The sequence below is a fragment of the Dermacentor silvarum genome, chromosome 7 (assembly GCF_013339745.2).
Source record: "Dermacentor silvarum isolate Dsil-2018 chromosome 7, BIME_Dsil_1.4, whole genome shotgun sequence".
Lineage (NCBI taxonomy): Eukaryota > Metazoa > Arthropoda > Arachnida > Ixodida > Ixodidae > Dermacentor > Dermacentor silvarum.
The window spans coordinates 35,287,287-35,314,740 of NC_051160.1; the positions used below are offsets into that span (position 1 = coordinate 35,287,287).

Sequence of the window (27,454 nt, forward strand, 5' to 3'; positions counted from 1 at the left end):
TACGTGAAAATATTCTTAAAAATGAACATCATGACTGAAGCGCAATTATTTGTAGTTTTCGAGTAATATACGTGGAATAAATTTGAAAGTTGGTCATTGACTACAAAGGAAAACTGTGGAATCTGTCTTGACAAATTGCACTGCTCTCTGAGCTAAACTTTCTAATAACCAAATTTGTCGGAAGCTCCAGACATTAAAGAAAGTTTAAGGTATAGTCGTAGCTAGCCGCAAACAAACATTCGCAGTAATATCGGCTATCCCGTTTACAAGAAAGGCAATGAAAAATGGCGCCGACCTCAAGGTCGCGATGCCGCCAACAGGACTACATATAGGACGACCGGTTCCATTTACTGACACACACAAGAAAAGGAAACAAAATGGACGGGGCCATTACATTGCGACCGCCATTGATAAGATAAGCGCGACTTGGGACCAGGCAGGGAAAGATTGGCATTTGTTCGGGAAGAAATCCATCCCAGCAATCGAACGCCAACGCACCGATGGCACTGCGGTTCATTTCTTCTGTGCGGGAAAGAACGATTGTCCGATCATCATTTATCAATTGCAGGACATCCCGTTCGAAAATCCACACGCTTTTCAATCGCAGTTCGTCTCACAGCCACATCTCGTCGAGCTGCGAGAAAATAATAAAAGTACGTACTAAAGAAGCGTACAACCAAGGCACCGTCAGAGTTGCCCACTATGCCTCCACACCACAAATCACGAGGATCTTGTTCACGACACCGAGGAGTGATTCAGCACAAAAGGCAGACAAGAAAGGGGATGCAACGAGTCCCCCAGCTCCCGAACCACGTCTTTAAAAACCATACGGAAACCCAGCGTCCTTTTTTATTCTTCTTTCTCTTCTACGGAGTAGTGAGATATCGCAGCGTTTATACAATAGCGGTGTGTATCTAAGTGAAAAGGACACCATACGGGAAGAACTAAGGGGTAAAAAAAAAAAGAACAAAAGATGGCGCCCAACGTTAGGAAGAAGCAGTAGCAGCAGCAGCGACACCACCGACGTTGCTCCCGGGGCGTTCGTTCGGCGATGATGGTTTTCGCGGCCCGCTCGCACGAACGCGCCGCACAATCGCGTTATGTGCGTGTGTGTGTGTGTCTGAGCGTATGTGCCTTAAGCGGCACGCGACGTCGGCGACAACGCTGACGACCAGCGCTGTGGCGAAGGGTCGCGAATTGAAGATGGATGCGCCCGTTGTGCCTTCTTATCAGCTCCGGGGATCTCATTCTCTCGCGGGTCCCGCAGACGAAAAAAAGAGAGAAGGCAGTCATCAGGAACCGTTTGCGGGGGGGCTTTATAGCTATAGCTTCGAGCGCAGTGTCGAAGAACACAGGCTTCCCGCCGCCTAGCTCTGTGCGGGTGTTTGTGTTTGTGTGTGTTTCTCTGTCATCTTCGCCTTTATTTTGTGTGTGCCTGCGTCTGTTTAGCACGATCGTCTGCTTGTGTTCGTCTGCATTTTGGGGCCTTCTGGTAGCGCTGTTGCAAGCAGGCGTTTGTGCTTGCGTTCGTCTGCATCGGCGGCCGTCTGTTCGTTGCTCTGCATGCTCGTCTGTTTTTGTGCGCAACGGGAAGGATATTGGAAGAGGGGTCGTTCGGAAGTGAAGGGGAGTATGTGGCATCTCACCGTAGCCCAAGTGGAGGTTTGTCCAATTTTGTCGTGTTCGGAACCTTGATCCAGCAAGCCAAGCCGAGCGAAGCATCCTACAACCCCATATTCGCCCCGTTGGCTCTCTCAGTCCGTTCTTACAATGCCTGTTTGTAACGTTCCCCATAATAGTTCGCCGACACTGCTATAGTAATGAGTTCTCACCACATGTCTGGCTGACGTCCTCGTTTGTTTTAATTATAATCTTTCTTCGGTCCTCCAGAGATATATGTAGAAGTGTGCGAATAGTATTTTTTGACGACGCATGCACTGCATACGAATCGAATTGTATGCGAATCGAATCGAATCAAAGTATACCATATTTTCTTTAATAGTTCTCGAGAAAGGAACACCGGATTTCTCCATTAACATGATGCGATGTTCACATCCTAAAGAATTCATAATGTGAGCAAGTTTTCTCGTGAAACGTGTTTGGTTGGAAACTGTGAAAGGGAGTCGCCTGCTGAAACCGATGTAACGAAAACATTTTATAGCATTATCGCTTATATATCTTTGGAATTATACTACCCACGCACTTTGTACAAAGGTATATCGTTGTGCGCAGGAAAGAAGCCATTACTTTATGCCATGCATGTGTCGCGTGTGCCGATGACGCCATTATCACGTCACGCATGACGCAATCGAAGCTGAATTTAGCCTCGCGCTCAACGTTGATAAAGGCATATACCTCGAGAGTATACGCTTATCCATCCGAGCAGAAATGCGCCTGTTAGAGAGGGCTCACTATGCCATACAGCAGGTATAATTTATCAAACTCAAGCTGCATATGGTGTTTTTTACCAGGAATTGTAAGGCCTACAAATATTTAACATGTTGCTAAAATTCACACTTGCTGAAATTGAGCATTTCGGTATACTTTAAACGCAATTAATAGTGCAACATAATAACCTTCGTAGTGTTCATTTAAGATGACACGCATAAGCAGGCCCTATTAATAGCTTGACATTTCTGTAGCACATCAACTGCTCGGTTAACACAAATATACTGGTTAATAGCAAACGGAATCAAAAGAGCCATTTAAGGCAAATAATGCTCCGCCGCAGGCAATGTTTCGTAAGGCATCGTAGGCACCACTCCTAGTATTCTATAGATATGGCCGTGGCGTGCCATAGCTGACTTAAATGTCACGGGAAAAGGAGGCATTGCTGTCACGTCAGTTGATTCAGCACAAATGTACATTAAGTCACGCCTTTCAGTTTAGGCGTATACGTATAAGGGCCGTTCCGCTCCAGTTCCGCTCACAAGGATTCTTCAGCTCGAAAGATTCTTGTTTCGCCGTATATATACATTTCGGCGGCTACTTCCGGTTCATTTGGTCGAGTCGAAACCAACGGAAACCTGTGACGGAAGCTCGTCGCACGCAGCCAGCACCACACAATACGGCCGTCGCTTTTACAGCCACAGCGACGTGGCGCTGTGATAATCGTCAGCCATAAATGCATATAGCTCCCATTGTATATGGCGGACGCACGATTCTCTTTCGCCTGGGCATATGGCTCAGACAGTGCTCACAAAACCTGCAAACGCGTTATATTTCCGCCAACCCTCAGCATACCGGCGAGACGCGCAGAGAGGTACAAACTATACAACATACAAAGAAATTTCAAAGCGCGAGCTGCTCCCTATTATACGCCGACAGACTCGTATAATGGTGCTCGTAATCGCTGGCATTATTACTCTGGGTATGTAATAATTCCTAACGGGATTTCGTGCCTCATCGCGTGCTTTATTGCCGTTGGGAAGGCGCGAAGTCGGGAGCAGAGATGAAAGAGAGTGGTTGGGAGGGAGGGGGTTGCCGTTTGAAGGGGAGAAACCACCGCCGGTTGTTCCTGCGGTGTATAATGTATGCGTTGCGGCCTGAGCGGCGATTTACAGCTCGTACAAATGTTCGGGCGTGATCCTTTAGCTCGACGACGAGGGCGCGCGGGACTATGCAGGATTGTACGGATGCCCGAACGAGCTGCGCTAAGCCTAACGATGATGACGTCCTCCGATGCGGTTTCCACTCGTTAGGCCTAGCTCGCGCACGGATCTCGCCCTCCCCCCATGCAGCTTTCGTCCAGGCGCTGACGCGCGCGGGAATCTTCTTCGAGTCGACGAGTTTTTTTTTCGCACGCATTACGAGTGCGAGAGAGCGTTTAAAGGCGGCGGACGCCGTCGGGCTTTGGCTGAGTCGACAGAAGTCGTTCGCGTGATGAAGGTCATCATCATTTTCGAGCCGCTGGGTGATGCGACTGAGCCACGACCGTCTGCGAGCAAACCCGTTGGTTTGTCGTCAGCGTTGAAACCGAAACAGACGAAGAGCGCGTCTGCTAGCATGTCTGTGACTGGGCTACGGATGAAGGAAATTTTTCGTCAAGACGAGAACGAGGTTTCATTCTTGAATAGCTGAGCGATGGGTATAGAGCGAACGGTTTCGCAATTCGTGTACGTTCTGTTCTCTGAGCGCGAACAGCATACGTGAAACGCAGCATTCCCATCCCGCGAAGTTTCCCTGCACTATATACGTCGGTGTTTGTATTAATGCGAGAGCGTTGAGGGCTCCGCGTGTCGCCGAAAATCCGGCGTCGGTGTCGGCAGCGTTGTCCGCTAGAGAAAATTATATTTAGGTATATGTATATGCCACGCCTTGGTATATGGCATTCGCTATATGCGGTTATATTGCCACACCATTCTATCACTTGAGTTACTCATACCTTGTCTTACATTTTTGAAAAAGTTGTTCCTCGGAATTTGGAGAATGACAGCCCACAAACAAGTGTCATGAAACAAAACACCGACAGCTAATGCCTTTCATGCGAAACCTTCTCAGACTGAAATATATTGAAAGTGCGAAACAATATCAGAAACCTGAAAATGATTTATGTAATATTTTTTTTTGTGTGTGTGGCTGTGTACCTCCAGGATCGGCCTCGCAGGAGGCCGCGTTTCTATACCGGAAACCTCGCCTTCGTGCATAGCGTTCGCCGCCAGAGTTTCCCTGTAAACATAACCGTTACTTAAGCTGCAGTTGCCGGGAAGCGTGAGAAGCAGTCGGGGAATCTTTGCATGCTATCGCGTTCCACTCTTAAGGGTGAAGCTTAAGCGTCCTCCAAATTTCTTCGCACAGCTTGGCGCTCACATTTCACGCTGTAACAACCGGTACATGCTTCGCGCGTTGACATTCCTCAAACAAGACAGAGGTTAACAAGACGATATATTCTCGAAGCATGGCATCCGAGATGGCAACCGCGGAGCAATCTCTAGAGGCCACACTTCAAGCAATTAGCAGTGGTCCAACAAGGGATGCCTTTCACTGGAGCGCAAAGTTTTGACAAGGGAATTTAATAGTCTTTGTCAGTGACATGTTTCAAGTGTCAATCGCTCAACTGCTAACATATTCCAGAAGTGGTTTTGACGGAGAAGTTGATAAGCGTATTTATTGGGTATTTCATTTAGGTTAAAAGGTGCACGCTCGACGTCTAATGATATATCGTGGCTTTTCGATTTTCGACCATGTTACAAATGTAGTCATCGCAATCGCGAATATTTACATAGATTGGGAGAACAAATGCGGTGGTCACGGAGTGTAGGATGCCACCATTTGAACGACAATTATACGTATGCCATCTAAACAATTCACTGCTTATAGTATGTGCGTCATCTACTTCTCAGAATTCGTCGCTCCACTGCAAACTCACAAACACTGGCATGGCGCTGTTTGGCCATACCTTGCCCTTGCGCCATAAAACACCAAACATCGTCATCATATATATATATATATATATATATATATATATATATATATATATATATATATATGATGACGATGTTTGGTGTTTTATGGCGCAAGGGCCAGGTATGGCCAAACAGCGCCATGCCAGTGTTTGTGAGTTTGCAGTGGAGCGATGAATATATATAAGTCGGTAATGATCACTACATTTTATCTGTGGGACAACAGCCACAAGGTGTATAACGACGTGTATTACGAACAATAAATCAGTATTTCTTTAGCACATGTGCTCTCTCTCTCTCTCTCTCTCTATATATATATATATATATATATATATATATATCTTTTTACAGCGAAGATGTATACCGGGTGTTCAAAATTAAGCTTTACGGAATTTTTGTAGTCGCCTGTGGCAGTTAGCATGATTCTTATCATGGAGCTGGGTTATTCTATGGGGCGGACATTAGTAGCACGAGAAATTGAAATACATATTCAATTAATCAACAAAAATTGACTAATGAACTTCTTAGTTAATTACTTTACGACACATATTACAATTTGCCGGGGTAGCCATACATGGCTACCCCGGCAAATTTCCTGCGTCCGTGCGTGTACACAGTCGCGTCGACAAAGAAACATTTTCGTCTCCAGTGCGAGTATAATCTTGAGTTTCCGCGTTACAGAATTATGTTTTCTCGTATGTTCGAATTACGATCCGATGCCGTCCTGTCTGCAGGTTGTGTGTAAGTCGTACTTTACCAACATTGTGACGCACTTAACTTTGAGAAATTGAATTAGTTCAATAACGCACTCGCCCCAGGAAGAGGGTCAACTACAGAATGAGGATACATGCTGCACTCCGGCACACCTGCCCACGCGCTGTGACGAACGTGTGCACCCGATGTATCTGTCCGTGATGTGTGGGCGCTCTGTCCGTTGCATCTATTTGTTGCATCGGACGTCATGGCGTGAAATGGCGGCGCCATGCAGGTCGTATACGCGGGCAGCCATTTGTGAATTTTTTGGCCACTTTCACTAAAGTGAATGGGGTCGTATATAGAGTGTCGGTGCACGCTTCGTCTCACCTTGGCAGGAATCTTCGAACATTATCTCGACTGTATGCTCGAAACAGGTATATACTCTATATCGGGGCATGAAGGCGTATATAGTGTTCCTACTACGACACGTCATGGATCCGTCGTGAAAATAGCGCATGCATCCATGCACGACATGCAAAGAATTCAATTCGGAGCGAGTTATATATATATATATATATATATATATATATATATATATATATATGGATACAACAATTTACGTTAGACGAAGTGCCGATGGAAGGAGGGTCTTCGGAACGATCAAGAAAACGCTGTGACTACATGCGTTGGTCGTAGACTATATATACAGTTCGCCAACCACTTGCTGGTTGCACAAATCTTTCATTACTTTCTCTGTTTCTGCAGCGCTCAGCAGCCTAACTTCTGCAGTCAAATAATTTAGCTGATAAATTAAGCAGCCCCAACTCTTCTCTTAAACCTCGTAATATATAGTATGCACAAGGGCAATAATTAATACACAGGTATACACCACAAACGTCCGCGACTTTCTTATGCAAGTCAGGAATAAAGATTGATATGTTCACGACGATATATAGGTCGCCCATAAAAACCTTGCCACGTGCCGGATAATCCGCTATAACTCAGCAGTCACGCGCATGCATGCGACGCACCCTCGATTGGTTAAATTCGGGCTAATCTCTTGCAACACGGCCCACATAAGCCGCGCTACAATTTAGCACTATTGTATATAGGGACACGCGTCAAACCGGGCCACGCGGAAACGTGTATACATTCAGATCGTGCACGCTATCTCGGCATCATCCCACGCGCGTGAGAATCACGGTCCATAAAGATATAACGTATACCGCCACCCCAAACCTCCGTCAGGCGAACAAGCAATCGGACGAAATTTTGGTGATCCGGCACATCAGCAACACTTGCTTCACATACCGTGTACCGTATTTCACGCCTCTTTCGAATGATCACGCGAATGCGTGGGACATTTACGCCAAGACACACAAACACAAAAACCGCTTAGGCGCCAGACTTCCACAAACACACACGCACAAACAACCACATATGCGCCACGAACGGTCGTTTCGCCGCTATAAACACACTTGGACATTTACATCCTTCAGCGAGCAGGCTATGTATAGTTATGTATATGTTTTCACATACACAATGCGAACGAACGAGGCTTGTTCCACGCGCATGCAACGCCGCTGCAAGCTAACTATAACGGCGTTCGATGCGTAACGGAAGGGAACACGCATTCTTTCCTTCATCGAGTATATAGCACGCGCGTGAAAGGTGTGTATCCCAGCACAGTATAACAATGCGAAGGGGGAACTGGACGAAAAACGATGGAGGGTGCGGGGGTGGAAAGGAGTCTGTGTCGGTCGGGGCAGCGATCGGAGTGACAACTCATCGTGACGTCACCGGAAATGGCGTTCGGAAGTGCGCAGAATGCGTCGATTCCGGCACACCTTCCGCGGGAGAGGGAAAATAAAATAATAATAATAATAAAAAGGTCGGGCATGCGGGGCGTGCAGTGATCACCGCCACGCTGCCGTCAACCCGTTCCCAAACGGACTCGGAGAGAGCGTGGGTCCGAGATTGGGGATAGAGAGCAGAATAAATTGGGTGAGGAGTATAGAAGCTGGGGGGGGGGGAGGAGGTTTTGGTCGTATGGAAGGCAAGTCCGCAAAACACAAACGCAAAAGAAAAAGGAAAACAGGGGTTACGCGAGGAGGGAACGCGAGGAAGGAAGAATGTGATTTTTTTTCTTCCAGTTTCTTTTATTCTTGATTTCTTACTCTTTGGGAGAGGGAGAAAACGAAAAACCGAGCAACCACGTTGGGAAATGGAAAGGAGCGTCGACATCTGGTGCTCCGGAATAGAGAAAGAGAGAGAGAGGGTAGGTGAGATGAGAAAGCCTGTGGAGAGAAAGAAAACGCCGATATAGAGAGGGAGTTGTCTCAGGCGAAGAGCGAACACTGCTCTCTCCTCTATTGTTAGGGAAAAGAAGGGAGAGACGTGGAAAAACGAAACGGCGGAGAGGAAAACATATGTGGAGCAGGAGTACAAAGAGGGAGGCGTTTGAAGGGAGGAACACGAAGAGAGAGGGCAGGTAGGCCGAGGGAAGGTTTCTACGTCACTTCTCCTCCCCTCCCACCATGCTGTCCTCTCCGGGTCACAAGCAAAAAAGAGGGGAAAGTAGTCGGAGTAGGCGGAGCTATAGGATCCGGAGGCTCCGCCCTTCGCGTTCTCGTCGGGGAGCGAAGATTCGGGGCGGAGAATGTTTTTTTTTTTTTTTTTTTTTTCTCGGGCCGAGGACACGGAGCAGGCCTCGACACAGCGGCGGGCTCGGTGCCTGTTCGTTTGGCTGTTTTCGCATATCGCGCGATCGGGAATTCGCGTATTACGTCCGGCGAGTCGCGCAACGCTTCGACTGCGGAGAACTTCATTTGGTCCCCAAACGGGGTAGATCTTCTTTTCCGCGGAATGTGTCAGGCTTATTAAGGCGAAGCTTCCCGTTGTATTCTTTTGCGACTCTTTGTTTCACGTAGAATGGGCTCGGTATTGTTTCTCTGCAGGCCGACACGCCGTTGGAGATCAGTTTGTAAAACGCTACGTGAGTCTGAAAACGTTGAATTGGCATATGCAACTCTCTTGTTGCGTTTATTGATGGGCCGCAGAATTTCTCGTTTTCTTTTCTTTTTGTCTTTTTCTCTTTTTTTTTTTCGCTGCCATTGAATGTATTCATGGACGGCAGCGCTGCAAGGTCTTCACGTTTTCCTGTTTTTCTTTTTTTCTTTTTCGTGAGCGCTGCACAGATGACAAGATGACTCAAAAATCCTTTTCCTGGTTGACCACGAAACTTTTAATCAATCGTTCTGCGAGCCTATTTTACCTGTGATCGGTAGCCAAATATTAACTCAGTGTTCGCTTTAAAAGTTGGCTGTATACTGTACATGTATACATGACGGCAAAGGGCGCACTAGGGCACTAAATGTAAGTACCCTGCTCGAAGAAAATTTGACGAATTCAATTGCGTGTATGACGAAATGCGACCATCAGACGCGGCACTGACGTTAGCTGCAAAGATTGCGAGAAATGTATATAGGAATTTCGACATATCGAGAATCTATGGAAGCGCCCATTGCAAAATGACAAAGTTCTGCTTGCGTATAAATTGCCTTCCTCCTGACTTCGTCAATGCTGACGCACAGACTGACGCTGTATACCAAAAGGTCCGATGCCGCGTTCCAATAGAAGATAAGCCATGGACTACGCTTGCTCTTATCATGGCCTCCTTCAATCTCACGAGTGCAAACAATGAAATCTGGAGCGTAATATCTCATCTGAAGCTTGGCATGCGTCCATCTTAGAAGTGACAGCACATATATTGCTTTTATATCGACCACGTATAAGTTCTTCGAGAGCTCTTTGACGAAGTGATGCGGGAACGCTTTATATAGAGCTACCTCGTGAAACGTATTTAAACAACCTGAAAGACGCGCTGCCAATTCGAATCAAGAACTTTCTTGAATATCCCACTGGACCCGTGTTTTTTTGTTTCGTTACTGTTACACGTTATTAAAGATTTTGATTGCATGATATTTGATTCGTGCTGGTTACCCCTGTTCACACAGAGCGGATATATAATAAAATACAAATAACAATTGGCCTGCAGTGAATACACGGAATTTACGAACAAACAAGCCAGATTTGAAGTCAGGTGACATAAATGCTCAAGTATAATTCTTCACAACAGAGGTGACATAAAACACACGGAAAAGTATACAATCAGGTGACGTAATGCCGAAAAGACAAATCAGAAAAGAGGCCACATAAAACCCATTATAGGATGTAAGGCTAGCGCACGTAAATGCGCTAAGGATAGTCCACAATAGAGCTCGCATGAAACACACTGGAAGGGGTAGTTAGCTCCACGTATATACAGAGACAGTAAGTATACAGAAAAGACAACGTCAGGTCACTGGAAGGCACATGAATTCTACGATAACATGAAGGATTGGATAAAGCAAAGAGAGCTTACATTGTATTATGCAAATTGTGATCCTGAATGCCCTAAATGATGGCGCAATATAATCTTATGATAAAGGAAGTCGGGGTTACATTGTCCTAATGCATGTGTCGTGTACAGCCTTATCAGCTGCAACGTTCTCAGATATATTCCAGCCATGGTATAGCTATTCTGTCGCGACGCAATAACGAACTGGCAGCAGAAGTATATACGTATAAGCAAGCCTTCTACATTATGAGATTGGCAGGCGCTCCCGTGTACGCTTGCTTGATAAGATATTTAAACATTTGTGCGCATATGTATTGGTGCCAATCTCGCTTTTGATCGTGTAGCATTGTTCATTTTCATTTGCTTTTGATGGTATCGCATTTGCCATTTGCCCGTATGGTGTTCCAACAAAAATTTAATAACTAGAGCGCATGCTCTAGCGCTCCGTTCTCTTCTTCATTGTCTAGAGTCTGCAGACTCAATGCATTGCATAAAACTTTGGCTATCACCGTCATAAGTTTACGGGGTGCAGAATCTGCAGATACATCTTCTGTGGTCAAAAAAGCCCAACAACAGTATAAATGATCGCGACAGACCAGTGCTATAGCTGTATTATATAGACGTGCTATGGTTTGTATAAAGAGTGTGATTAACATGAACTCCAGTCTTCTTTCTCTTTCCGTACTACATCACTCTCCCTTCGTTTAGGGTAGCAAATAGGTGGCGTACAAAACGTAACATGTATGACATGTTTGTGGTCCTCAAACACGTCATATAGATGCAGTTCGCAAAATCGTAGCCTTCGAGATCGGTTTGTATTACCCAGAGAGCCGTCTCTGAAACGTGGTTTTCGACCCCACCTATTCAACTAGGCTATATAGTTATTCTCCTTGGCTTTATTTCCTCGTTTTTCTGCCTCTATCTCTCTCTCTCTTTGTCTACTATTTGCAGGCAAGAACTCTTCGAAAATCAAGCTTCTTTTTCGCGAAACCCGCGTCCGCAAACTTCTGCCGCCGACTTACCCTAAAAGACAAACTTCGCTACACAAACAGCAGAACGCGCTCTGCATGCGTGAAGTTATTGTAAAGAAATGAAGAAATCTCCGCGCTGCTTCTTTATCTCCGCTTTTTTTTTTTTCTGTTCGCATTTCCAGCAAGCGCCAGAGCACATTCTAAGCGTTATCGCCCCGTTCTTTCTTTTCCTGTTTACTGCATGCACTTCAGCTAATCGCGCTCCCTCCATCTGGCGTTATGGGGGTCCGCCGATTGGTCGACGCTGCGGCGCGCGCCGTGCAGGATTGGCTTGCCCTGCCGGCCGTTCCTCCCGCGCGCGGCGACGAAGTGATAAGACCAATCTTCGTTCTTCGCCCGCCTTTTCGTTATCATCGCTCGTGTGGTGTCGCTCTTTCTCGGTGTGGAAATTGCTTCCCGCGCGGCGAACACCTGCCCGGCATAGCCCTGTATTCTCGCACAATCCTCGACTTGAAGGCTCTTCCTCCAGTCCACATGAGTTGAACAAAGCGCCACGCTACTCGACTGACGACAACATTACGCTTCTCAGGGAATGTTAGTGGAGTGTCTGTGTAGCACAGCGACTGCTTCCGTGGAGGGAACTCTTGCCCCATAGTCTCTGCAGGAGCTGCAGTTGGGGTGGTTCTTCCAGCATGGGAATTATAGGTATGGTACATGGATTTGTCTAAACTTCGTCCTTGTGGCTTCAAACGGCCTCGTGGCTTTGCAAAAGCGATCCTTTTAAAGAAAGTATACTGCGTTATAAATAATTAAATAAACAGTACTAAAACTATCCGACGGCAGGATTCGAACACAGAACCTCTAGCACTCAAGCCAGATATTGAAGCAATTATGCCACGGACGCATATGGACACGCGGAACCATTGCAGTTAGCAGTGATGATGTGGGCTTGCGTAGTCTTATTACTCTCTGCACTAAAAAAAAAACTATAAATTTCTTTGAAATCGAAGCCACTTTAGGCCCAGATAAAGCGTAATAAACGGAAGCCACAAGAACGTCTGAAAGCTCCAAACACGAAGATCAGACAAATCCATGTACTATACCCATCATCATGGAGGAAGGAAACAGTTAGGAGGGAGCATCCCGCAACGCGATTGAAGCGAAGCGTGTCGGCCCAAACACGTGATAGTCACATCTGAACGCGCGGTCAATTTAGGCCTCCCTTTCTGCATGCAGCGCCGCGGCAGGGCCTCCGAACAAAACCACCGGGCACCAAACGTCTCGGCAAATCTTGATTCTTGCTCCGTGATCTCGACCCAAGAGGTCGCGTGTTGGGCCGACACTGTGCAAAGGCCCAACACGCGAACAGGCTTCACGAAGCGTTCGCTGAATTGCCAAAGCTGGGTGCGTGACGTAATGTTCCCTCCCAACTTTTAACGCGACAGACTGAAATATTAAAAGTACGAAACAAAAACGGAAACCCGAAAATTATGCATTTTTTTTTTTGGCGCGGCTGTGCAATATCTCCGGGATATTCCGAATACATATCTCCGGGATATTCCGAGGCCACGTTTCTACCAGAAAGCTCGCCTTCGTGCATAGCGTTCGCCGCCAGTGTTTTCCGGTACCATTACGGTTGCTTAAGCTGAAGTTGTCGGGAAGCGTGAGAAGCAGTCAGGGATCTTTGAATGCTATCGCGTTCCACTCTTAAAAGCGAAGCTTAAGCGTCCTCCCAATTTTTCCTTCCTCCGCGGCCTCCTGAGACGCGGAGTGGCGTTAATTTGGCGCCAAAATGGGACTAAACGCGCACCATCAACGCTCCACTCAGTCTACTCGGTTGTAGTGGAGCCAGGACAGCGTCCTTGCTTCCGCTACGGCGTATGAACCTTGTGCGCATGCGCGCAACACTCACAATATAGCATTTCTGCTGAGCTTACGTGTGTATGCACTGGTCTTGCATAGCGTAACACACCGTAAACTCTGATTTAATATTTCGCCGTGCACCATGGAGGGTGCGACGCCTGTAACGATGCTGGCGCCACTCCTCATCAGGTCAGCACTGTGAACATGGACTCCGAGATCGGGCGGCGCGTGCTATTTTATGGGAAAGACAGGACGCGGCCCGATCTCGGAGGCTATGTTGGGAGACACATGGTAACTGCCGGGGTGCATGCTCCTTCTGCGCAGCAGCAGTTGCCTTGCGTGCGCGCTGCTTCGCGCCAAACGTGTCGCACCCGCGCGTCTTGTATATATATATATATATATATATATATATATATATATATATATATATATATATATAGAACACTGTCCCCAGGAGTTCACAAGCGCAACGCTAAACCTTGGTCTCACAGTTAATGCCGTGCCGATGCCTTTTTATTCACGCGAATAGCTTTACTTCGTCTCCTTCAACCGTTTTCGCGGTTGACGGTCAGTGGCCGGATTAGCTATCGGAGTTTGCAACTCGGAGCTTGAACAATGGCGTCCAGTTGATAGGCAACCGAGCTGCATGGCACGTTTGTCATCGAACCCAACCTATATCTCTTTCATATACGCACGTGCGGTTACGCGTTAGACTTGTGGCTTTAAAGGTTTAGATGCTGTATTGCAGTTTTCCCCTTTTTCCACTGCCCTATTCCCCTGTCCTGGATACGTGAGAGCTATAGTGCTCCGGCTTGAGAGGAGTTATGGCGGTTTCGTTCTACGCCGCCGCTGCACATAACGAACACGTGATCAGCCGGCTTATATACGTAAGGCCACCTGCGTACGCTATACCGTTACAGGTGTACCAGTCAACGACTCTGTTCTCTACAGAATTGCGCGATCAAACTACAAGCACCACCTAATTTTTTCTTAGTGTGAGAAATATTCAAAATAAAGTGCATCACTCGCTTATTAAAGCGATTACACTTCTAGAAACATTCGGCTATTCGTTTACATTGTTCAGCACAATTCGTTGGCGGGCTAGTTGGTGCGAATCCATAATTACTTGTTTAGCGCAAAAAACAACGGACACGTGAAAGACGACAGGACAAGGCGCTTCTCTCAACTGAGAAGAGGAGAGAAGCGCCTTCTCTCAACTGAGTTGAGAGAAGCGCCTTGTCCTGTCGTCTTTCACGTGTCCGTTGTTTTTTGCGCTAAACAAGTAATTATGGATACGTTTACATTGACACAGGTTCCTTTATAAGGCTCTCTCAGGGTTTCTGTGGGCTCGTTTCTTACGTATAGCTACCGGGGGTAAAGAAATGGCAAAGCGGGGCCTATCCCGGAGTCGGTGTCATCAAAGGTGGGAACTTGGTGGAACGATCTTTGACAACAGCGCGCAAAAATGTGCTTTGTGCTTCTCACAAAGACTCTCCCGAGGTTTGCAACACTCTCGGCACCGGTAAGGGGGCACTGACTGATCATGTGGTATGCTCAGAGGTGTTCAAATAAGCATTAAGCAAGCTTCGCGGCGGTTAATACTTTCCCTGCGTCCCGTACGCCTCCGCTCATGCAGTGATTCCTTATAACCGCTTGAATATCGTCGCATTCGCCCGCGCGAGTCATCAACATGCAACCGCGTCACACACCACGTGACCACCCGACTCGGCGACTCAGTGGACACAGTACTGTGCTACTCTAGAGGGCCTAACTTATTATTGCTGATATACGCCGAGTTCGATTCCTTGAAATTCTGACGTAAGCCCGAGACACGTAAGTCGAATCGCAGAGCAATGCGTTTTTGTCACCGCAGTAAAGTTTGAGTCTTGAATAATCCAGATAATCAATTCTACTTATAATTAGCACATGAAATAAATTCTAACCAAATACAATTTGAAGTTTCTTTTCCGTTTAAATGTACCAGGCGCCACAAATACAGGTGAAAAGTTGCAATTCTCTTTGATGTGTATATTTTTATTGACCTATATATAAGTAAGGATAGAATGCCACCAACATAGTTCGCCGGCTACTCCTGTTCGCATGATTAACATGGACATGGATCACATGGCCATGTTAATCATGTGAACCGGAGTAGGAATCATGTAGTGTCTGTTCCGTTCATGTCTCTTTGTGCTTTTTTTGTAGATTCTAGGATAAACATTAATAAGTAAGGATCACACATTCCAATGGGAACAAAGAGGTATCATAAAATTAAGCATTACAAATGTCCCAAGCACTAGAGGTACAGTACAGATGCATACACAGATGTCAGTTTTAAAGCATAAGACGGTTTTGGCTTTCTAGAGGTAAGGTCACCCCTTCAGTAGCCTTCGAACGACTGCAAGACCTAACCCAATGCAAGCGCCACTGCGCTTTTTTTTGTTTTTGTTTTTTGCCCTCACGCGGAGCTATATACGATAAGAGGAACAGGATCCGACCGGTCTATCATCTGATATCGCATTGTCCTTTTTCTTGGAAATCGTCTCCTCCCACCGTTCGCGTGTGTGTCTCGAATGCTGCACCCGAATGTGCCTCAAGACGATGTTTGTACGCAGTGGATGGAGAGGAGATCGATTCTTTTGCAACCGCAAAAGTCGTCTGCTCACGCATCGCCGTGTAGCAGACGATATCTGAAGAAGGTCGTGCGCGTGGATGCACTCATGCAGCAAGACGTCTTCGATTAAAGGCACGAACGCGAGTATCGAACGATATATATATAATAAAGAACAAGAGTCGGGATACAAGAAAATCAAAATGTGACACGATGTTCGGGACGAAGGGTCACGTTGGAAAAAAAAAAGCGCGAGAGGAAAGAACGCTCGATATGACGACAGTATAAGCTGTCTTATGCGTTATCGCTACGACTTACATCACCACTTACATCCCACGACTTACATATACGCTTACAATCACATGACTGTTGAGTAATTCCCTGGGCTGAGTGACTCTATATAGTGTGATATGGCACGGTGGCATCAGCCAACGTTCGTTCATGTGCAGCTCATTTTATAATTGACATTAAGCGTCCAAAAAAGCGGCGTTCGCAAGAATAATTTTCTTTTCGAAGTGTACTTTTGTCACACGCGACGCATAAATTGACATAATAAAGAAGTACCTCTAGAGGTGTACCGGGTCGAAGGGACCTCCGGCCGCTTTCCATAAATAACGCATGGTCGCCAACGAAAGTTTAAAGCTGCGAAATGCGCTTAAACATGACGTAATCGCGAGCTAGCCTCGCTTTCATGTAGTCACGGTGTTCAATATCGCCACTGCACTAGTGGTACCATCGCTTTTGCGCAAATCGTGGTTATACAGAAATACAATCCTGAATTCGTTACAATCAGTGTTCCACTTCGCACGTGACTCCGGTCACTGCAAAAGCGTGTGAGGAGTCGTGCTATACGTTAAGCTATCACTTTAGGTTAAGCTGTATAATTTAGGTTCACCTAACCATTGTGTTGTGCTAAAAACCCAAAGGTCAAACATGGCATTCTGTTAGGTTAGACGAACGATTAGGTAACCGTTGTGTTAACTCAAACGTTTGAGCCTCAAGTTGGGTGATGTTAGGCTAACGATGGGGTAGCCGTTCGGTTAACCTAACATCAGCAAGTTTCCTTTTTTTTTCTTTCTGTAAAGGTGAGCGCACTCAGTGTTACAACGTCGTTAAATCAATTGCACGGGTTGCTTACTTCGAGCGAAATGACGGTGGTGATATATGGGCACTTATCAATTTATTGTCGTACGCTGGCCCTGTCACGTGATGAAAAAAGAAACTGCCGCAATCTTTGGCTATTGTTACAGAGGAGAAGGCTTCTTCTTGCATCTCTTTTCTATTATATTGTTTTCTGTCGAGAGCCTTTCTCTTTTCGAGCCACTAATACCCCTTTTGTTTGAGAACAGCGGCGACGCCAGACACAATCCCCCCCCCCTCCCCCTTCCAACTTATTGTTGCCATGTTAGGGAGGGAAGAGAGGCTAATTGAGCCATACTTTTTATCGAAGGAATTGTCATTTACACTCTTTTACTCTTAAAGAAGCAAGCGCTCACGCTACTTTATTACCAAGGAGGTTCTTACCAAGAAGCGCCTTTCTTTGTTCACTGAAATGTGAACGATCACACAGAAGGTGCGCTAACGTATTCACGACGACGGAGGAAGAGGCATTTGTTATTTGTGTAACTAATTCTCCTCCTACTCCCAAAAAATTACAGTAAGGGGCTTTACGTGCCTAAACCACGATCTGATCACGAGGCACGCCGTATAGTGGGGGACTGCGGATTAATTTCGACCACCTGGGGTTCTTTAACGTGCACCTAAATCAAAGTACACGGGTGTTTTTGCATTTCGTCCCCATCGAAATGCGGCCGCCGCGGTCGGGATTTCATCCCGCGACCTCGTGCTTAGTAGCGCAACATCAAAGCCGGTAAGCAACCACGGCGGGTACTCTTAACTGCAGCAGGTGTCCGCTTCGTTATCACCGAAGCTTAATTTTATAATGTAGCCTACCATGGTTTTATGTACTGACCTTGTCATTTTCGTCTTCTTTTTTACCACGTGCGCAGCGCTGGGCTCGATGGGTGGCGGAGGCATGGACGCATTGCAGGGACAGCTCCCCGTGGGTTCGGACCCCTCACCGCTCCTCTCGGAGGCCGGAGAGCTGGGCGAGCCTCCGGCACTCGCGGCCTCGCCCCACCAGGAGTCGCCAGCGCTGCCTACCGGAAGCACGCCGCTCGTGGCGCCCTCTTCCGTGTCCCCGGGATCTATGAGACCTCTCCTGGGTGAGTACAGTCGCAAGTGACTTGTTGATACACGATTCCCCAATAGTCTTCGATACACTCACTCACTCACTAACTAACTAACTAACTAACTAACTAACTAACTAACTAACTAACTAACTAACTAACTAACTAACTGCAACACCGGATAAAACCAAAATTTTCACGTAATGCTGTGTCTACGAGTATACTTCAATTGATACATTTCTAAAATAGGAATCTAAGGACTCAAGCACGAAGCATCACACCTGCAAAATGACACAGGCTAGAGTTGCTACCTTTGTCACTCGGTACCTGTTTTATGTAGCATGGAGTGTTCTCTAAGGCACAGGTATAGCGCTCGGAGGGACACCTGGGAGACGCTCTACTGCGTATGCATTCACTCGAGTGTCAGGTCCGCACGTTTCTCAACTATTGCTCCGCCACCATCGTGCAGGACCGGCGAGCCCCAACGACTCAGAGTCATCAAAGCCGTCAGTGGACCTCGCGGTGGACGACTCAAACAGCGAGGACGAGGATGGCTCCGACCTCAAGGGCGACGACCTCGGGCCGGGCGGCGGGCAGAACCGCGACGGCGGCGGGTCTTCTGGTCCCGGCTCCCAGCAACAACCCCAAAAGAAACGGAAACGCCGCGTCTTGTTCTCCAAAGCACAGACGTACGAGCTCGAGAGGCGTTTCCGGCAGCAGAGGTTAGCGTGATATGTCAATCAATCAGTGAATTAAAACGTTAATTAAGCGAACAGAGCCTGATGTCCCTCGCTAAACTCATTCAAGCCACCGAGGCAGCTAAGGCAAAAAAACGAAAATACAGAGTAGTGTGTAAGAGAGAGAGAGATGGATATAAGGAAGGCAGGGATGCTAACCAGCCAAGAGTGGCTGATTGACTTTGCTGGTGATTCATCTTAGCGAAGACGAACGAGAGGTGAATCACAGGAGATTTTAGAATGCATTGCAATTGGCACATTGCTATATGGTGGACGTGGCTGAGTTATGGGGTGACATGTTGGCTGCGGCTTCAAATTACTGAGGAGGTCGGCGGCGAGGACCTCACACTCTTCTTCAAAGTGAGATCAGACGCCAATAGTACACTCATTTGTATTGGTTGTTGGAAAACTCTCAGACTCGCTAATGTGCGCAGCATGTAACGTTCCGTTTATCCGCATTGCGTACTACCAAAGTGATTTAGTTCGTTTATAGTAAATCGATTTTAATAACAGCTCAATAACTGAGTGTGGACGTGTTGTTTCGATATCGGTTATGCTTTCGTTTTCCTCTTGTGTGCCACGTTCTGTCCTTCACCCTATACGTCTGAAGTGGAACGCCGCGCCTGCGTGGCCGGGCCTTTCCATGTTTAATCAAACACACATATTTCTCTTACATATTCTGTAACTTTTCTAAAAGCATAACTTCAACGAAAGTACGTGGAGCAGACGATAGAATAGTCGAGACAGAGCGCTGACTTCGAACCAAAGCTGAAAGTGCGGTTCACGTTATGAGGGATAGTGATCGCTTAAGAATTCGGATAGTTCCCATTCTTCGTGTGGTATCCGTTTTCTTCCTGGGTGTATCAGCACCATCGCCCTGAATAACCTATATTTCTTTAGAAATCAGCATCTCTTCTGCCGTGAACCCTATATTCAGCATGGGCCTGAAGATAAGTGCTCTCGATCAAAGTTTTCTCATTGTACTCGCACCTACCCGCGCTACAATGATACTCTTACCTCCGTATACTGAATGCATCTTAACTAGAAGCCCATGCTTCACTTTATCATAATAACGCTTGTAGTGACAGCGCCGAAGGAAACGCAATGAGCGTCGTGGGCACGTTGACGCCAGGCGTCACTTAGATCAGGTCAACCGCAGATTTCAAGTTAAGATGCATTCCTGCATACACGGGTTAGAATTTAGATGCCCACAAGGGCAAATAGGTCACGCGTGTGTAAGGCCATGCGTGTGTCCTTACAAGCCCGCGCGCACCTTTTGCTTGTCACGCAGGTATCTGTCTGCTCCCGAACGCGAGCACCTGGCCTCCATCATCCGGCTGACGCCGACGCAGGTGAAGATATGGTTCCAGAACCACCGCTACAAGACGAAGCGCGCCCGGCAGGAGAAGGGCCTGGACGGGTCGGCCGGCGCCGGCAACCCGCTGCCGTCGCCTCGTCGGGTTGCGGTGCCCGTCCTGGTGCGGGACGGAAAGCCCTGCCAGCCCGGATCGCTCAAGGACGGAACCTCGTCCGTCCTGCCCCCGCCACCGGGAGGACCGGTACCGTTTCCCGGCGACCTGGGCTCAGCAGCCGCGGCGGCAGTGGCTACGTGCATGGGATCCTTCGGAGGGAGCGTGATGCCCACCTACTCGCATCCGATGATACCACCGCAACCCAGGTGGTGGTGAACGCCGAACCAGAGGACGGGTCGCGAGGTGGATTAGATTCATCGCGAGACGAACCGAGTGACAGCCGCCGCCACCGTGGGGTGGTGAATTGCGTGTGGTCCGGCATAGTCCGGGACAGAGCCGTCACAGCGAGCCAGAGTGTTTGGCTTTCCCCGCAACGTGGACCGAACGGAGATGGAGACCGAGCCGACGCTCGCGGTTGCAACCACTGCCCTGACTCGACTCCGGAGTTCATGGCAGTCCAGGACTGAGGTTGTTTGCGCGTTAGTGATGTGGTTCGTAGTTTCACATGACGTGGACCGAAACGCAGTGAGCTGATTCGGCAGTGCTGGCGCGTCTCGCGGCAACCGTGAGTCCGGAGTCCAGGACAGATAACCTCAACTAGATATCGTCGTTGGAAACAAATCGGCTTGTAATAGTAGTGACAAAAAGAAGCGATGACCCCTTGACGTTGATGTGACACCCGAGAGTTCCAGACCGTTGGTGTGGTTGGTGTGTTGCTAATTTCGTCTTATGAAAGAGGTGTCAGAGTGTGTGCGCGTCTTGGTCCGATGCAGCGTTCACAGAGAATGACAGCGCCCCTGGCGATTCTCGTGGCGATGTGTACGGAGAGATTGCAAATTCTAGATACTACGGAGGTGTCTCCGTGGTCGACAGGAGTGGTGATTCGATGCGCGTTGACGAACACATTTTCGACAATGTTCTCCGCATGCCCCTGTATGAAGCGGTGAAGTGCGAAATGGCCGCCCCTTCGACACGTTGTGTAAAGAAGCGGACGTTGTGTAAAGAAGCCAGCGCTCTTACTATAACTCCAGGAGTGACGCCTCTTCGAGCCGCGATTGGTGCCGGCTGGGATTTGCACATATGTGGTGGAGAAATTCGTAGTCTTAAAGCTACATGCAGAGTGCCGAGTCGGTCGCAAGCAGGTCGGAAGACAGACCAGTGGTAATAGCCATGTTTGCGAGTGCACCGAAATGAATGCAACTACGAAGGCTGTCCTGCATTTTCGAACAATGGAACGCGCCGTGTACGTTACAAGTCAGGATACGGAGCGGTAATTATGTTGATTGAGGACGTCGCTAAGCCTACACACCGTGACGCAGACTTCGGCTGTAGCGGCCCCTCTGCAGCATTGAATTTATTTCGAAGACACTGTGTCGTCAGCGATCAGCGCGTGAAAAGGTTTTCTTTCGCATTTTAGGAAAGATAATCTAACACGCGTTATTCGTCAGCTTCAGAAAATGGAATACGCGCTTTCGCAAATTCTCGCTACCACTTTCCATTTCCATTGCAGTTGTTACTGTCGTTGTGTAAGGCATCGCGTGGCACATTATTTCGTGGTTGGCGGAGTTGAAAGCACTGTATGTACTCTGTGCAGCCGAGCGTACACGGCGTCCAGCTTAGATTCAGGTTTTGCCGTCTCAAGTCCTGGTGCAGGCATGATAGGGGATGTGTAATCTTAAGTGCGTCGAAAGGTGTGAAATAGGAATTTCGTGCAAGCGACTTTCACAGACGCGCTGAACGCGTATAACAGTGAAAGCAAGCGTAGTGTCGTCGCTGGCTGCTCGGTGTTCTTGACCATGTTCATGACCAGAAAAACTTTGAACATTGCACCCATTAGTCCTTTAATATTGACCTGGAACGCTTTCATAAGAGTACCTCTCCATTGGAGATAGGTGTTGACTGAAGTGCTGAGCTTTCGGGCATCAGGGAATTGAAACGGAGAGCATTGATTCACACTTGACAGAGGGGATGTATTCGGATGCCCAAGGACGGTTACTGACAAGGATCTCTTTTATGAGAAAAACCTTGTAAGCCTTCTAAGAAACATCTAGAAACATATGGTTCCAAGCATTTGAAAAAAGTAACATGTTCTCTTTCACAATCGCTGTTGCTCATGTGTTACTTTTTGGGTCTTCACAGCAGTCCACAGTCTCCTCAGTTGATCTCACTCCATCGTTACTGGACACCATTAAGGAATGATTAGCAGCCAACGAGAAACATTTTATCCTAGCTGTTTTGACCCTAAGTAAAGTTGAATTTTGCCGGAGGGTCTTAAGCCCCACTTCTAGGCAAAGCCTTTCAATAGCGATGTAGTGCTTTAACTCTATCTGGAGGTCTAAATATGAAAAGTTAGAGGGTCTTTTGCATTGCGGTGATATCAAAAGTTGAAGATGAAGACAGCACTATATGATGACCCTATCGATCGGTTTCTAGCGCAGTCCACGAAGACATTGACTGACCCTGGCCCAGTAGGACTAGCTGCCCCGTCCTAAAGGCACTGCTACGCGTTGGTCTTGTAGCCATAGACGTTGGCTTAACGAGATCCCTGCACAACACTGCTTGCGACACACCTTTGTAGAGAAGAAAACAACATATCCGTCAGCGCGCTTGATTAGGAGGACTGCTTAGATGTAACTGTCGAAGAGCGTCTCTTGCCACAAGCTCTAGCCACTGAGTCATTCTGTTCGGACGTGTGGACAGTTCACGCGCACACGTGTGAAGCAACTCCGTTCTGGCTGACCTGCGACTTATATGCCGTATTTGTTCTTGAGAGGACGAAGGACCACCCAAGTTCGAAGTGCAAGGCTCGTGTACTCCGTGGACTCTGTTCCAAAACCGCGTTCGTGGCACCGCAAGGGTGACGTAGACTTTGAACATGCTGACATATACCAAAGAAAGACTCTATGGGGCGCTATGAATGGGAAAGTGCCTTAGTCCCTGCGTACCAAGTTAAGAGTAAAAAAAAAGTTTGTTGCGGGCCCAACAATGACCCGCAAACTGTGTGCGCATGTGTTTGTGTACGTGGTATGTACACGGCTGCGTGCATTTAGACCACTGGCACGGGCGACCGTGCACGGTAATGTGTCAGCGTTTAACGCAGCCTCGCTTACATACAAAGTGTGTAAAGTGCGCAAACACACGCCCTACATATGTTGTTTCATACACACCCATTCACCCCGCAGCTTGTGCATGTAGAATTAGTCTCTCGTGTTCCGTCTCTGCCACTTTTTCCGGTTTAGTCTATTCTTCTTTAATGTAATGGGCTGAAGACACCTTTGTCTCTCTAACAAAAGAGTGATTTCAAAATCCTCAAACGGTTATATTGTTTCTGCATTTCACACCTTGATCCTTGTTCTAATACCACGCTTAGTGTCCTGCATACAATGTTGTACCGAATACAATGCTGCGCTTAAGCATTTAGTAGCCATTTGAAGAAATTTCCTTGTAAGTGCGCCTCCGCCTTCTGTGCTAAAAGGCAGTGACGAGGAGTTTACGACAAAGTTCGAATCGTTGGAAAGTATTCCGCGATTTGTCCAAGTCTTTGCGTATTCCTAAGTTTATGAAAATCATCTGTCAAGGTTGCAAGGAGTCGATTAAATATTTTTCTCATTGGCGGACTGCGCTATCTGGCCAAGAGATATTAAAGGTATAGTTGTTAAGAGATGATTTACTTTGGCCAAAAGAAGTTGCTTGAAGTTTTGGCCTGTACAAAATGCATGATCTTCTACTCTCAGTCTACACCGAATCAGAAATCAAACACGCACAGGTACTTGAACTTGAAACGAACGTGTGAGATGAATCCTTCACTAATGGATGTCTGTGTAAGACGTCGTCATGACATAATATTTCTTACAACTTATCAGATATCTGTGGTGCAATGCAAGATTGAATTTATGTGAAATGGTGTGCCTAGCAGTGAGCGACCATGTAACCTTTTAAAAAGCGTCACTTGAAACTACGCATGGAAATAAATTATTGCATTGGCATCTTCATAAAATATAACGTTTCCATAGTTGTATACTAGTGCACGGAAGGGTATCACTACAATTGAACTTCATCGTAAAGCCACACTTTAACATACACAAATGCAACATTGGGATCACACGCGTGTACTAAATTCAGCAACAACACAAGAGAAATTTGTACTTTTATTAAGATGATTTGGTAGTTTTGTCAAAGCGTTCCTATTCCTTAAATAATTGAAAATTTTGCAGTCGCTACAATCTACAAGCTCTACGTTGGATATTCCAAATGACAGTGAAAATATTCACACTTGTTACTGTATTGCATTTAAATGTTGTTCAGTTTGCACCCTGCCACCCGTAGACGGGGTCAGTTCATGATATTCGTCGTAGAAAAGATTCAAAGAAAAATGTTTCCCTTGCTCCAGCATTTAGATCGAGGAGCACTCCAGCACATTTAGCGTCGAGTTGCCGAGTTTGGAAGAGTTTTCGCTGTGGTGTTTTAGAAATGCCGCAATTCGTCTCCCATTCGAGATATTGAAAGTGACGGGGTGAGTGCACGAAATGTTCGAGGCCTTTCAGTTCCGATTTCTTACCCTGTACGAGGAATCTGCGGGACCGCTTTTCAATTCTGCTTAACTAAGCAGCTGCTGTGTTAGAACATGCTTTCAGTTATTGCTTGTATTGTAGTGCTTTCGTTTTTTTTTTCGCATTCACATGCTTCATCTAGTCTCAGTGTCAAAATATACATGTACATTTCACATTTTGCGGTTGTTTTCTTTTTTTTTTTGCTTTTACGTAGATGTTGGAGGGCGAAGTAGAAATGGACAATTGCCGTACCTGTTTTAAATTTTGTGTTGTTCTCAAAGAACATATTGTCACCTGACGAGTGCGTCAAACTGTCATTTTAAGACAGCCTCGATGTGACTCGCGTTCATAGATTTCTACTTACCTGTTGGCAGCAAGCGAAAAATGTGTCAAAAGTATGGAGAAAAAAAATATACGTTGCAAAAAAATATGTGTTGCAAAAGTGCTCTTTTGTTTTCTAGTTTTGCTAACGGCTTTGTGTTGGCATATGTACATAAAATAAAGAGAACGTGTAAGTAAAACCTATCATCTGTTGTCTTTGTTATCTATGGTTTATTTCAGGTCGTGAGCTTGCAATGCTCATGTTCTTCGTTTTCCAGTGCATTACATTTCGGGGAGAAAGCAGTCGGATAGGAATACTCTCAGTTTAGCCAGCGTAGATTTATTTATTTATCTATTTATTTATTTACTTACTTATTTACCTCTTCTGCACTAGCCTTTATCACAGGCTGTAACACGCAATGGGACATTATATAAGCACACAGGCTCTCAAAAGATACATGCCATTCCCACTTGAAGCTAACTGTTGTTAAGTTAGGTTAACTACGTATCTACATAGAATAGGCTGATTTGTATTTCAGAGAAATCGGCCCTAACACGAAAGTGAAACCTGTGTTCTAAGAAGCAGAAGCAGCTCTGTTGCACATTCACAAATACAAGTACATTAATTCGCACAGTATTTGATTAACTATATGGTGTCGACAGCGATAGCAGGCAGGGGAGGCATCTACTGCTGTGCAGGGTAAACAGCACCCCAGAGACTGACAGGCGTCATATGCATATCCGACGTGACGGCGAGTGCGTACGTGGCGAAACTGCGTCGGTTTGGTGGCTGTCCTAAGTAATGTTTTATCACTGACGCCCTGCTCATACGGGCGTTTAAGGGCTCCTACGCAGGTTGCGATGCTGAATGACGCCACAACCTTTCACCCGCTGCAGTTGTACGAAGTTTCAAGATGGCCTGACACGTATTGCCGGTAAAACACGACTTGAAAAACAAGAATTACAGATTGCAGGCTAAAACGAAAACGTCTAACGAAGGTTTTGTCGATCGGTTTGAGGGGTACGCAAGGTATCGTTTACACTATAGTCATCGATGACTATGTTCCAGAGCAAGTAGGTAGGGATACATTTTGCGGGTTGATGATAATTTCGGGACGTACGTACATGGGACATATTTTAGAGAAAACTTTCGTGCGGGAAAAAAGGAACAACTAGCAAACGTAAGAGCACAAAATAAAACATCTGTGACATATATCATCTGTAGTATTTAGATATTTTGTTAAAACCAGCTTTGATTCTAGTGTTCTTGCCATGAAATTACATGACGCCATCATTGACATTGTGACGACTGCAGCTGTCACAACCCCCGAATAAAAATTGAGTTTTGGAAATCCCGGCTTTACTACGCATTTATTGATGATCACTATGTCTTGTTTACAGACATGACATATAGGCTCTAATATGTCTGTACATAGACAGTTCACAGAAGTCGAGAAAGAGGCCATGTATTTCCGTTATTCAAACATGTAAATTGAATCTGCATAATTGTTTTATGACTCTGCTTGACGTCAATTTAGCAAATTTATTTGAGGTAATTTCCTTTATTTTGCGGAACAAAGCCACGATACGTTTATGAGGAAGGCCGCAGTGGGGGACTTCGAATTAATTTTGACCACCGGGCTTTCATTAACGTTCACTAAATATTAGTGAACGAACCTCTTTGCATTCCGCCCCCACCGAAAACCGGCCGCCGCCTCAGGGTTCGAACCCGCGTCCTACCTCGAGCCCAGCAGCACGACGCCATAGACACTGAAGTACCACTGCGGGTAATTTCAGTAAAAAGGGGAAGTTCGTTATCACTGCAGGAACTGAAGGAAAACCTTCCTTTCCAATATATTTGCGCCGAACTCTCAGCGCCGGTAAGTTATTAGCGTGACGTCATGATTACAAGTTATCTCGCATTTGGGCAGTTCTGGCACAAGAACATTTCTGCAAACGCTCCACGGTTGTAAATTTAGTCCTTTTGAACGCAATCTGAAGTCCTTCTTTGCTGACAAGACAGAGTTAAATGTGAGCTGCAACGAAAGTTTGGGCACGTGATGGGCCTAGCTTGAAATAGTGCAGATGAAGAACAGCCAGCGTGCAAAATTTTACGTTTGCAACATGATTGTAAGCATCAGGAAAAGCTCGTAAATGTATACGATTTTCGATACCGAAACTGCCGATCGCCGGAAGCGGCGCGTGGCTCAGAACACGTGGCTCTTCGGCATGACCTCCAAGAT

The 27,454-nt window shown here is 46.6% G+C and overlaps 1 protein-coding gene across 1 annotated transcript in view; it reads left to right on the plus strand.

The window, feature by feature from the left end:
• Positions 1-25,415, plus strand: part of LOC119457910 (homeobox protein Nkx-3.2) — a 42,157-nt gene extending 16,742 nt beyond the window's left edge. Inside the window, exons 3-5 of the mRNA XM_049671433.1 lie at positions 17,952-18,167; positions 18,601-18,853; positions 20,160-25,415. Coding sequence (XP_049527390.1) covers positions 17,952-18,167; positions 18,601-18,853; positions 20,160-20,556 — 866 coding nt within the window. The 3' untranslated portion in view covers positions 20,557-25,415. The remainder of the gene's footprint in view (positions 1-17,951; positions 18,168-18,600; positions 18,854-20,159) is intronic.
• Positions 25,416-27,454: the final 2,039 nt, after the last annotated feature.